The sequence below is a fragment of the Sceloporus undulatus genome, chromosome 4 (assembly GCF_019175285.1).
Source record: "Sceloporus undulatus isolate JIND9_A2432 ecotype Alabama chromosome 4, SceUnd_v1.1, whole genome shotgun sequence".
NCBI classification, from domain to species: domain Eukaryota; kingdom Metazoa; phylum Chordata; class Lepidosauria; order Squamata; family Phrynosomatidae; genus Sceloporus; species Sceloporus undulatus.
Genome location: NC_056525.1, coordinates 132,700,935 through 132,713,036, shown reverse-complemented (window position 1 = coordinate 132,713,036; position 12,102 = coordinate 132,700,935). Strand labels below are relative to the sequence as shown.

Below are 12,102 nucleotides of genomic sequence, written 5' to 3'. Positions count from 1 at the left end.
TATCAGATTTGTAGATGATACAAATTAGGAGGGATAGCTAATACTCCAGAGCAGTGATGGTGAACCTTTTACAGACCGAGTGCCCAAACTGCTACCCAGACCCCACTTATTTATTGCAAAGTGCCACGTTCCTCTGGCTTTCTAGTAAGAAACTCTGGCAAACTCTGTGCTAGGGCAACAGCATGTGTGCCCACAGAGAGGGCTCTGAGTGCCACCTCTGGCACGCGTGCCATAGGTTTGCCATAACTGCTCCAGAGGATAAGATCAGAATTCATTTTGACCTTAACAGGTTGTAGATCTGGCCAAAACTAACAGATGTCTATAGGAATAAATGTAAGGTACTGCTACCTGGCTTGACCTAGCACATTTAAAAATGCTCTAGAACTCTTGTTAACCTATGTCAAAAGTTTGATGTGGCAGCAAAAGAAAGAAGGAAAGAAAGAAAGGAGTCCAGTGCAATCTTAGGCTACATCCATAGGGTGATACTATTCATATCAAGGAGCATAATGATCTCACTTCATTCTGCTTTGATCAGACCTTACTGTGCCAATATCTAAGAATGATATTCACAAGCTGAAACATGTCCAGAGGATATGGCAGAAGTCTGGCACAGAAAAGTTGAGGAGCTGGGTATGTTTAGCCCATAGAAGAGAAAATTGAGACGTGATATGATAGGCGTCTTCAAATATCTGAAGGACTGTTGTGTGAGGAATGGCGTGAGCTAGTTTTTTGCTTCTCTACGGGGTAGGACTTAAATCAATGGATTTAAATTACAAGAAAAGAGATTCTGTCCAAATATTAGAAGAACTTATTTACTGTAAGAGCTGTTCAACAGTAAAACAGATTCTTTTGGAAGGTGGTGAACTCTTTCATTTGAGGTTTTTAAAAATGAAGTTGGATGTTCACTTTTTGGGAGCACTCCTGAGGCATATTCCTTTATTGGGAAGGATTGCCCTGTGATTCTTTGTATGTCCCATGAGACACAGGTAGTTTGTCATTTGTCTGTGCCAGTTTTGTGTTACTGGAAAATGTAATAGGTATTTCTTCTATGCCCTCATCCACGTAATTTATTTTAAAAAATTATTGAACGGCATGAAGTGAGACAAGTTTCATGACACTCCACCTAAGGCCTACTTTGAGGCTGACACTTTAATGAGCACATACTAAATATAGTTTTTTATTTCCACTTTTGTTACAATTATACTTTGTCACTTCAGCCTTATAAAAATTCCTGATCTTCTTTCTTGTTTTTCAGTTGGTACCACAGATGTTCTCATGAATTCTCTTAAAATCCATACTTGATTATTGTGATATGTCATATGTGACTTTCTTGCTTTTAAATTGTTAAATTTATTTTGTTGTTATTGTATGTTTCTTTATCTCTGTTGTTTCTGATCTACATTTGTCTTCTGTTGCCCTGTAGGATTAAATTTAAGGAACTGTCATCTCACAAATACGTTGGCTTTTTAACTTTTTCCATATTTTCATCTCATTAAATACAAACTCTTATCTGTTTTCTTCCATTTTATATCCTTCCCTTTTTAGTGAAATAGATAATAAGAATGGAGCCAGGACTTTTCTTCGGTTTATTTAATTTACATTATCTGGTTTTGTTAGTTATAAAAGAAATTTCATTCCTAAATCATGAGAATAAATTACCACTGACACTGATTTACATTTTTTGCTTTTGGAAATGTTGTTTCCCTACATAAAGGGATAGACTTATTGATGGCTGTAGGCATGGTAATAAAAATGTCAACATTAATGGAGCTTTGACTATGATAAACTCAGGATCAAGCTAAATTGGATGGATATCACATTAATACCATTCTCAAGAGGCAGCTACTTGGCTGGCTAGTCAGTGCTTATGGACAAAATGCTAAGCTCCATGGAATATTGATTTGATCTTGTGCATTATTTTTGTCTTCTCAAAAGTAGAATCCCTTGCATTGTCTATAGGGATTTAACTGTACTTTTGAAAAGCTTTTATTTGTAGGATTTGCATAGATGTGCTGTATGTTAACAGCAAAGTGACTTTCATCAATAGATGCAAATAGACTTCAGTGTAGAAGGAATTATAGATAACAACAGTAATAAAAAAAATAGTCATGTGCATGACAATACCAGAAAAAATAAGATACGGGTTTGTTACTAAGCATATTATCAAGAATTCAGAGGTTCTGAGGAGTGTACATAATTCCTGATCCACAAGTGATGAGCTGGAGGTTTCGAGAGCTGTATATTGTGATTAATATAGTCTATGAGAGAAAACCAACATTGCACAAATGGTTTTCGGTTCATAGGTCCCTATACTAGGTGACTTTTTTTTTCTGATAGATTCTCCATTAACCATACTTCCCAGACTTTATTCCACCAGTTTTCAAGATTCCCTTGTTTCCAGTTTTTTGGAATTTCAAGTCAAGTAATTAATAGGAAGAACCAAATTAGATCTTCATATTTTACATTTTTGTTTTCACCTTGGAAAACTGAGAGTAATTCGAGCAGAATGTAATACTCTGTTTAGTGATGTTGAAGATCAGATCAATTATTGTAAGCCAGAAATGATGTATATTGTATTTTTATTTTTTGTAGGAGGGGGTATCATAAAGTTTTAATTATCACCTTTAAAAAAAATCTGACAGAAAGTTTGTTTTGATTTGTAGTTGTTAACTTATCTCTGTGTAGTCACCATCCAGATTTACACGTCTTTCTCAACGCATTATTGGCAGAAATGGATTTGCAGATAAAATATAATTTTGTTTCTGTGGTTAAATAAGACATTTTACCTGCACCGTACATTAACAGAAAAGTCTCTATTTGTTGTTTCATTTCTTCTTTCTTTCAGTCTGAGTCAAGGCAGTTACTGAAGGAGCTGGGTCCAGAAGGACATGGAGATCCCTTTTTGATAGAACAACTGATTGATGAGGTAAAGTTTCATTACTGTCCCAGCAGTCTATACTATTTTTTGAATAAAAGATCACTAGGGTGTGGAAAAGCATATTCTCCACAATATGGTATCATTTTGGATGCAGGAAACAACAGAGCCATATTTTTCACACTTTCATTTAGCTTCTCTTTTAATCTCAGAGTTTTCACCAAAATGTCAAGGTTATATCCTGCAGACCAGGACTGGGCAAGTCTATACATCTAGGGCCAATTCTACCCCTAAATTAAAATAAAATAAAACAAAACAAAACAAAAATAAACAGAAATATTTTTAAAACATCAAAAACCCAAGTACAGTTGTCCCTCCATATTCGCTAGGGTTAGGGGAACAAGACCACGTGAATATGGAAAAACTGCAAATAACAAAAACACTGTTTTTACCAGAGAGGACACCTCTCTAGGAATCTCTAGGTCCTCCAGTGCAACTCTGTGGTCAATGTCCAACAGACACTGACCATAGAATGCCACTGGAGTAGCTACAAATGGTCTTTCAGTGCAACGTTTAGTTAAAGTTGAGCACAGAGTTGCACTGGAGGACCTAGACAGTCCTAGAGAGAACATATTAATGAAATCCGTGAATAATCAAATCCGCAAATGTCAAAGCTGCAAATATGGAGGGATGACTGTATATGACTGTAAGTCTACTTCCAAATTATATTTTTGGGTTTCTGAGATTTTTAGGGAATACAGTATGTGACATGTTTACGTAATTAAGGTCAAAACTGTCACTCCTGAATGCTTCTAGGAAAAAGGAAAGATGAAAACAACCAGTCAAGTAGTTGAAAAGCAAATAGAAGTTGAACAGTTTTGAGCAGAGTATATAAACATTAAATAAGCTGAGAGTAATATATTTACAGATGTGTGAGCAACAAAGAATAGTATTGGAAGCAGCAGTTGTATAACAAGAAAATCAAAATACCGTAATAACTTTCACAAATAGACCAGTATATCAAGTAAAAGAAAATGAAAGGACTTAGTATAGCAGTGATGGAAACAGGTTGTAATGGAAACAATCCACAATGGAAAGATTTATATAAATACTACAAAAATGTAATTATAAATTAATGTCTAAAGACAACTGAATAGGTGAAAGCAAACCAGTCCGAAACACTTCGAAGATATGATAGATCAATGAGTATTTAAAAAAACAACAGTACACAAAAACATTTTGAGTGCATCTATACTGTAGGAATAATGCAGCTTGACACCACTTTAGGTTCTGTAGCTCCATCCTATGCAAACCTGGGATTTATAGTTTTACAAGGTCTTTAGCCTTCCTGCCAAAGCATGCTGGTGCCTCACAAAACTACAAATCCCAGGATTCCATAGAATGAAGCAATAGCAGTGGTGTCAAAATGTTGCATGGTGAATGGTGCTGTAGCGGAGAGGGCTCTGTGTTGGCCTCCATGAGAGGAGACCAAGGGACTTTGTGCTTGGCTCATGGGGCCAAGTGAGATCATGTGCAGGGGTTGAGAGGGAGGCTATTTAAGGGCTCATCACCCCTTCACATACCTCCTTTCACCAGATCTCCACAATCCACCCACTTGGCCTCAGTGCAGTGTGAACACTGCTGGTCATCTTGGGACAGGTAGGATTTTAACCTTTTTTTTAATTTTGGTTTGGTTTGCTTTTGCTTTTTGCCAACCCAAAACCGCATCTGGTGGGACCTTGACAATTAGCTTGTGGTGGGCTTGTTAAATAGGCATCCAACTGGCAAGTAGTTGGAGGAGAAGATATCAAATTGGTGTACACCTTGCCTGCCCACTCCTTGCTCTTAATGTTTTTCCATAGAGCCTGAACTGCTGGAAGGGCAGGAGGAAAGGGAGAGCATGGAAGCGGGTTGTCAAAAAGCAATCCAGCACCCCCAACTGGCTTCAGGTGCACACAGAGGGCTCTCTTTGAGTTTCATATTTGGTGCCATATTGGGAGGAAGGTAGGATATACAATCAATAAACAATAAAATGGTTGATTGTCTCCTTTTTTTCTATATCCCAGGGAGCTGACCCCAACTGCACCAATAATGACGACCAACCAGTTTTAACGTTGGCAGTCCTGAACAATCATCATGAAGCTATTCCTGTTCTTGTACAAAAAGGTGCAGACATTGACCATCAGTCAGGATTGTACGTCAGCCATCTTCAACTATTTCATGCTGGTCTACTTTTTAATATTTATTTACAAAAAGCATCTGTTAGTATAAGGTGAACTATAAATATTGTATGGGAAGGGGAAAATCTAATTGGCTCTTTCACAGTCTGAATATGTCTATATACTTTGAAGCTTATGCTGATATCTCAAAAAATTGCTTTACTGGGATCTTATGCTAATATAAGAATATTTTTTCTTATATTCTTCTACCGTTACACAAATTGGCTGGAATCCTGTCACTGTCTTACCAATGTGTAAGTTCACCAGTGTAAGTAGTTGGACATTTTTGTCCCATGCACAACTTCAGCATTCAGTTCAGGGTCAGGAAAGTGCAACTGCACATGCAGTGCCATTGTGTATGGGGATGCACATTCCCAACCAATGCATATGTCTGCCCTGTTGTAATTGCTGTAAAAACGTACAGTTGGCCCTCCATTTTCATGGGGGATCTTTTCCGGATCCCCCCCCCCCCCCATGAAAATAAATACTCACACATATTCAAGCTTCATAGGCTTGAAAGGGGCGCATGCCCGTGCGTGCACTTGTGTGTGTGCACCCATTAAAAATAGCAAAGGGATCCCCTCCAGATTTACAAGGTTGTGGACCAAGATCCACGAGTTAGAAGAGGCAGCTGTACTCCTTCAGTTGTTCAATTGTGCAGTGTTGCCATTTAGCACAGAGGTCACAACATGTGTGTTTGTGTTGTGTGCCTTCAAGTCATTTCCATCTTACAGCGACTCCAAGATGAACCTATCATGGGGTTTTCTTGGCAATATTTTTTCAGAGGACATAACTCCAAATGAGGGGGATTTACATCATCAGCTCTCAGTCCTCCACCTATTTTGGACTTCAGCTCCCAGAATCCATGACCACTAGCCAAGCTAGCTGAGATTTTGGGCACTTGCTTACTTGTCTGTCATGGGGAAATAATGTGGTATGTTGATCAAGCTGGAGTAGCACAGACCCACTCTCAGAAACAACCACAGTGTTAATCCCAAACCCACTGAAGTAGTCCAATATATATGCATTGTATGCCAGGCAAAATAGATAAATACTGGGGCTGGTAGAGGAGGCATAAGAAGGCAGAGTAACAGAATGGTTCTGTGGTCAGTACTTAAGCAAGAAAAGCTTAGGATAAAGCTTGCTAGGGTTTCTATGTGCATGTATTTGTGTGCCTTGGTGCTTCCAAGTGCAAATGTTCACCTCCCTTCAAAGTGGTAAAAACAATGGCTAAATTAACCTCACACCAGCAGATGCATTTGGTAGCCGAACATTTGATATGCATTGGACAACATTATAGTTACAATGTGAAATTCCATTCTCTAACAGGCATTTCAGTTTTATTCATTTAGCATTAGGTCGCTGATTCCCTGAGCTTTGGAAACTTCATGCAGCCTTTGCATGTGTCTCTTCCGTCTGTTTCCAGAAGCTGCATTGTTTTGTCCTTTAGTTGGAGGCAATTACCATGATCCCTGCCCCTAAAAAGGAAAACAGCATCTCACAAGTTACTACATTAAGAAGCATATTGTTTAGTAGACTGTTTTTAGCTATTATTTTAAAGTATGTTGTCCTTTGACAACATGTGTTACAGACTAAACTTGTATCAACATTTTTGTGGTTATTTAAAAATGTAAGTGGAAAAAGAATGAATGCTAAACAGAGTGGAGGAGAAACAGAAAGCTAACTCCAAAATTGGCCAATTTTATGGATTGCAATAAATATAGCTTCCAGTTCTGGAAAAGATTAACGTCTGCTGCTTTAGTAAAATAGTTGCCGTGCACCTATGAACAAACTCCCATCTTTCCTTGTATTACAACTGATGGCTTCTGATTATTCTTACTACCTTTCCTCCCCTACCTCATACAGACTTAACAACACAGCTCTTCATGAAGCACTCTTGCTTGGTCTGAAAGGATGGAAGTGCACTGAAGTTTTGTTAGGGTAAGTTAAGCATCCCATGGAAAGTCCTTGATTTGGAAGTCATGTTCACCCATTCAAATATGGTATTCTGGCCTTGCAATCCTTTCTTCCCTATAGTTCTAGCAACTAGAGCCTTTTCTTAAAACAGATATTCTCTCCACAGATGTAATGCAGATGTTAAAAAGAAGAATGCCAGTGGATTATCAGCTTGCAGTTTGGCACTGAAGACTGGAAGTGACAAAATAATTTCCTTGTTTGCTAATAAACTAGAATAGAGGAAGCTGAACAAGCCTACCCCATCCAAAATAATTGTTAATCTCAATAGTTTCAGAATTCATTTTTGTTTGGAAGACTAAAGTTATGGAAATTTTCCTCTTGATTTATATGGCTTCTAAAGTTAGTTATGTGTAAGGCTAACTTTACTAATGGCAAGTTTCATGTGAGATCTATTAACTTTACTGATGAATGGTTCATGCAACAATTTTTTCTCTGGCTGATGGTAGCAAGGTGTGGTCAACTAAACATTTTTCAGTGGCTCAACTGTGATTCTGTTGTGCTCTGAACTATGCCTATGAATTCACAATTGATCCAGGCTCAAGATAGCGTTGCTACATGCAGTTCACAGTATCTTTCTGACACAAATCATTTTCCATTCCTTAGAAAGATATACACACTCAAGTTTAATTGCTGGTTATGCAGAGGTTACTACTTTTGTTTAGCAATCATATTAGAAAAGTATTGCTCCACAGCATTACCTTTATTGTCTTGGTTACTTTGACTTTCTTGGCAAGATTAATTCAGAGAATGTTTACCATAGTCTACTGCTAAATCTGAAAGAATGTGATTTCCTGAAGGTCACCCATTGGGTTTCCATGGCCATGTGGGGATTTGAACCCTAGTCTCCTGGAGTCCTAGTCCAACATTCAAAGCATTATATCATGCTAGCAGTCCCAGCACAATTTCAGTTAAATACTTGTATTTCCTTGCCTTTTATGTATCCTAGTCTTGGAATCTACAAGTAAATGTAATATTTAAAATGTCTCCACACAAAAGAGAAGTCAAATCTGTGCTTTAAGCAAGAGATAGTTTAACAAGGCTTCCCCCTGAGTAGAAAATGAGAAGTTGGTACGAGCCATGAATGGTAATTTTTGGTGGTCCAGAGGAGCAATCTACTTACCTATGAGTTTCAGATTTTTCTAAATTATGGTGATCCCAAGGCAAACCTATTATGGGGTTTTCTTGGCAAGACTTGGTCAAAGAAGGTTTACCATTGCCTCCCCCTAAGGCCAAGAGCATGTGACTTGCATAAGGTCACCCAATGGGTTACAGAGCCAAGCTGGGAACTGAACCCTGGTCTCCAGTGTCATGGTTCAACACTGACCTTCCATCCTACTGACTCACAAATATCCTCTAACAATGTTGCTAAAGAATATGTATGTGTAGTTGCCATTGATCTTTCAGACTGGGCCCAAATATTAACTGGCCTTGGTTTGTTCTGTAATTCATAACATAGGCCCGTTCCGCATGGGTACCCTAGTACGTGCTCGGCACGTACTAGGGTTAGGAAGGGGTGTCCTTTCCGGACGGTCCTAACCCTAGTACGCCGAGCACGTACAAGATGGCGGAGCCCATTCTAACGTAGCGGATCCTTAGTGTCTGCACATCTCGGCACGGTAATGACGCTGCAAATGCGCCATTGGTGCCTTGCTGTGTCATTAGCGCATCGCAAAAAGATGGTTTTTGCGGCTTTTTTGCTGCGTGGAGGAACCGCGCAGTTTGGCCACTGAGGCTCCTCCGTGCAGCAAATGAGGGCGCTTTTCAGACCGCCCTTTTGGGTGGTCTGTAAAGCGCCATAGGTGGATACACACTCTTATCCACCTTGAAATCAACCTTTTTAAGCTTCATGACCTGTTGTTCTTGGATTAAATGATATGAACAGTGCCTCAGTACCTATTGTTTCTCATTCTCTTGACATACAACTATACTGCTCTACGCACAGCCAATGCGTGCCATATTTACTCCGTTGGATGTTTTGGATTTGAGCAAAAAGCAAGCAAATGCACTGTTTTGAGTTTTTCAGCCAGCGAACAGAGTTGTTAGAAAGAGTCTAACGTTAGAACCAAACTGTCTTCTTTAAAATAAATTCTCATTAGTTGCGAGTGCTGCCAGTTTTGAAAATCTCTAGGTAGATGTGATAGCACTAAGAATGCTATTTTCAAAGTGTAATGTTTCTGATAGCAACTCAAACGCTCCAGTCGTCTCTCTGGCCTTAGATTTAAATCTCAAGAAGGAAATCTGTGTGTCGTTCTTGGAGCCTTCAGTGTTGCTCCTCTTAGGAATCATTTATCGTGAGGGTATGACGATAGATTTTGACCCTCAAATGAAAGTCCTGTTGATAGTGCAACTACTTGATGCCTTGGTGTATTAAGGTTTAATCCTTATCAATTCCTACTTGCAGAAATTCAAAGACATTATCAATTGAAATACTGTTCCCAGTAATATACTGTGCCACACTATTTTGAAAATGCTTTTGGGGAAGGGCGGGAGTTGATTTGAAAAACTAATATATAATTATATGTGTAGTGTTATGATAATCTATGTTGTCCTTTGTTTTATGGTGTTTGTCTAAATTTTGTCTTGTTTTTGACTTGCTTTAATGAATGAATAAAAAAAGATTAAAAAACAAAGAAAATGCTTTGATTCCCTTTGAGACAATAAAATTGTGTCCATTACTAATTCAGAGTACCCTAGCTTTAATAATTAATTGTGCTCAAAATCCATTTGTTTAACTTTAACCATATTATATTTAGATTGTTCCAGGGCCATACAGACAGGCTAAAATAACGCTGCTTTGGATTACTTTGGAGGTACGCTGTTTAAATGACACACACATCTTAAAAGGCCAGAAGCTGCACCAAAGCTGTGCTCCAGTCCTTAGGACTGGAACATGGCTTTGGTGCGGCTTCTGGACTCTTAGGACACATGCATCATTTAAACAGCATACCTCCAAAATGATGCGAAGCAGCTTTATTTTGGTCTGTCTGTACGGGCTCTCAATGAACCCTGAACCAACAAATTCTTTCTCTCTTTTTTAAAGATTCATTCTTATTAATTTTTAACACAACCAATCTAATTTACAATCAAAATAATATACAATCAAAGAGAAGGAAACTGGAGAAGGGAAGAAAAGAAGGGGGAGGAAAGAAAGAAAGAAAGAAAGAAAGAAAAGGAACACACACTAGGGTTCTGACCCCTCCAATGCTGGCCAGGCTATTCTCTGGACCTGGTTTTCTGTGCCAGGTGGAATGATGGTGATCTTGACATAGAAATTTTCAGAATTGCATTTGTCGTGGACTACCTGGTAGAGTTCAGACTCACTTGGACTCAGGATTTCTTTAAGGAGGGAGAGGCTGATTAAGAACTACGATTATGTAGTTGGAAGGCAAGGCCAGGGGAACAGGATGGTTTCAGTTACTTTGGGAGAGTTTCCTGTCACCTCAGCAGACAGTTCTAATTCCTGGTGATCTAGAATGGAAAAATGGTCAGGGCAGCGGACATGATACCTATTAAGCAGGAAGACTAGAGCCCCATTATTTTCTAAGAAGTTGGCAGCAAAGAGAGATCATGGTTGAAGTGGGGAATGGTAACTGTGATGAATGCAGGGCCATATCACTCTCCTGCAGCAGCCCTTGCCACTCCATTTCTGCCCAATTTTCAGCCAAAAACAGAAGCAGAGAACCTGCATTTCTAGTCCTGGTTTCTGGCAGGACCTTTTTGATTTGGGTGATGGTGTAGTCACAGAAGGGTTAACTGCTGCTTTTGGATTTTTCATCCAAAAATTTTTTTGCGGGGGGGGGGGGGATCAGGGGTTTCAGGGTTTTTGAGAAAGCCCATGAGCTGCATTTCCCCCACTCCTAGACTAGAGTGAAGTTGGCAGAAAATACCTCTAAAATTGCAATGTATTGGAGCAGCAACCGTCTCCATATTTTCCTGAGCACATGCAAGCTATCTTTCCCCTTCCTCTCATGATGTACAGCTGAAGTGTGACAAAATGAAATTACTGCAATATAGTTCAGTAATTCTGGTAACAGAATGGAAAGGGCAATTCTGTCTTTGACCTCTCCTGATAAAATGACTTTCTCGCCACTTGCTGTAAAGAAAAGGACTCCATTTGATATCTTCAGCATACCTTTTGACTCCATTTGTCACCATAATGAATTAGACACTTAATAAACACAAATTCACATGCAACTGAAGTTACCATTCTACGTTACCACTATACAACTACTACGGTATTTCCATCCACAATTACTGTATGTAGTTGGATATGCTGTAGTTTCACAGATTCCACATCTACTAGTGATAGAAAACCTTGGTCTGCTACATTGCTACTGAGAACTGCCCAGCTCCAGGGCCATAAGGAATCTGCAACTAACCAAACTTCAAGATGGCATATCAGTATTGTGTAAATATTGGTTAAAGGAACACCACCTTTAACAGGTGAAATTTCACAGGATTTTCAAGCACGACTGAATAGGGAAAGCCTTTATAAAGCCATTATAAAGGGGTTTGGTTAATCAAATTAATTACTACATTAGAGAATCTACACATTTCATGGTACTCTGTCAGTTCCTAAGAATTGCAAATCTTTATTGTGTAAAGTTTTTTTTAAATTATATACTACATCTGAATTTTGAGGGATAGGAAGCATGTTTCTGTCTAATAAAACTTACAGCACCTAAACTGATTGATGCAAGAACTTTGAAAACATTGAACAAAGAAAAGCTGGAAAATTCAACATTGGAACTACATTATTACTATTTGAACTGTTCTCAAAGGATGTGTTTCTATTCACTTCTTTCTTACAATAGACACGTTTCTGTTTTTCTGTCTTAGGGACTTCATGTAAACATTAGAAAGAATCTTTTTATTGCAAGAACTTTTGAATAGTGGAATAGGCTGCTTCAGGAGGGGTGACTCTCCTTTGAAGATACTTAAACAGATGGTAGATGAGCATCTTCCAGGAGTGCTTCAGTTGTGTGTTCCTGCAAGGCAGAGGATTGATTGGACTGGATGGTTCTTGTGGAC

At 38.7% G+C, this 12,102-nt stretch overlaps 1 protein-coding gene across 2 annotated transcripts in view; it reads left to right on the top strand.

Annotated features, from left to right (window-relative positions):
• The window catches only part of DZANK1 (double zinc ribbon and ankyrin repeat domains 1), a 38,531-nt gene extending 30,335 nt beyond the window's left edge, over window positions 1-8,196 (top strand). Inside the window, exons 15-18 of one of the 2 annotated variants that reach the window (XM_042466414.1) lie at window positions 2,846-2,926; window positions 4,942-5,041; window positions 6,961-7,035; window positions 7,178-8,196. In XM_042466414.1, coding sequence (XP_042322348.1) covers window positions 2,846-2,926; window positions 4,942-5,041; window positions 6,961-7,004 — 225 coding nt within the window. In that variant the 3' untranslated portion in view covers window positions 7,005-7,035; window positions 7,178-8,196. Of the gene's footprint in view, window positions 1-2,845; window positions 2,927-4,941; window positions 5,070-6,960; window positions 7,036-7,177 lie in introns of both variants that reach the window. The other variant, XM_042466413.1, reaches the window with a different exon arrangement.
• Window positions 8,197-12,102: the final 3,906 nt, after the last annotated feature.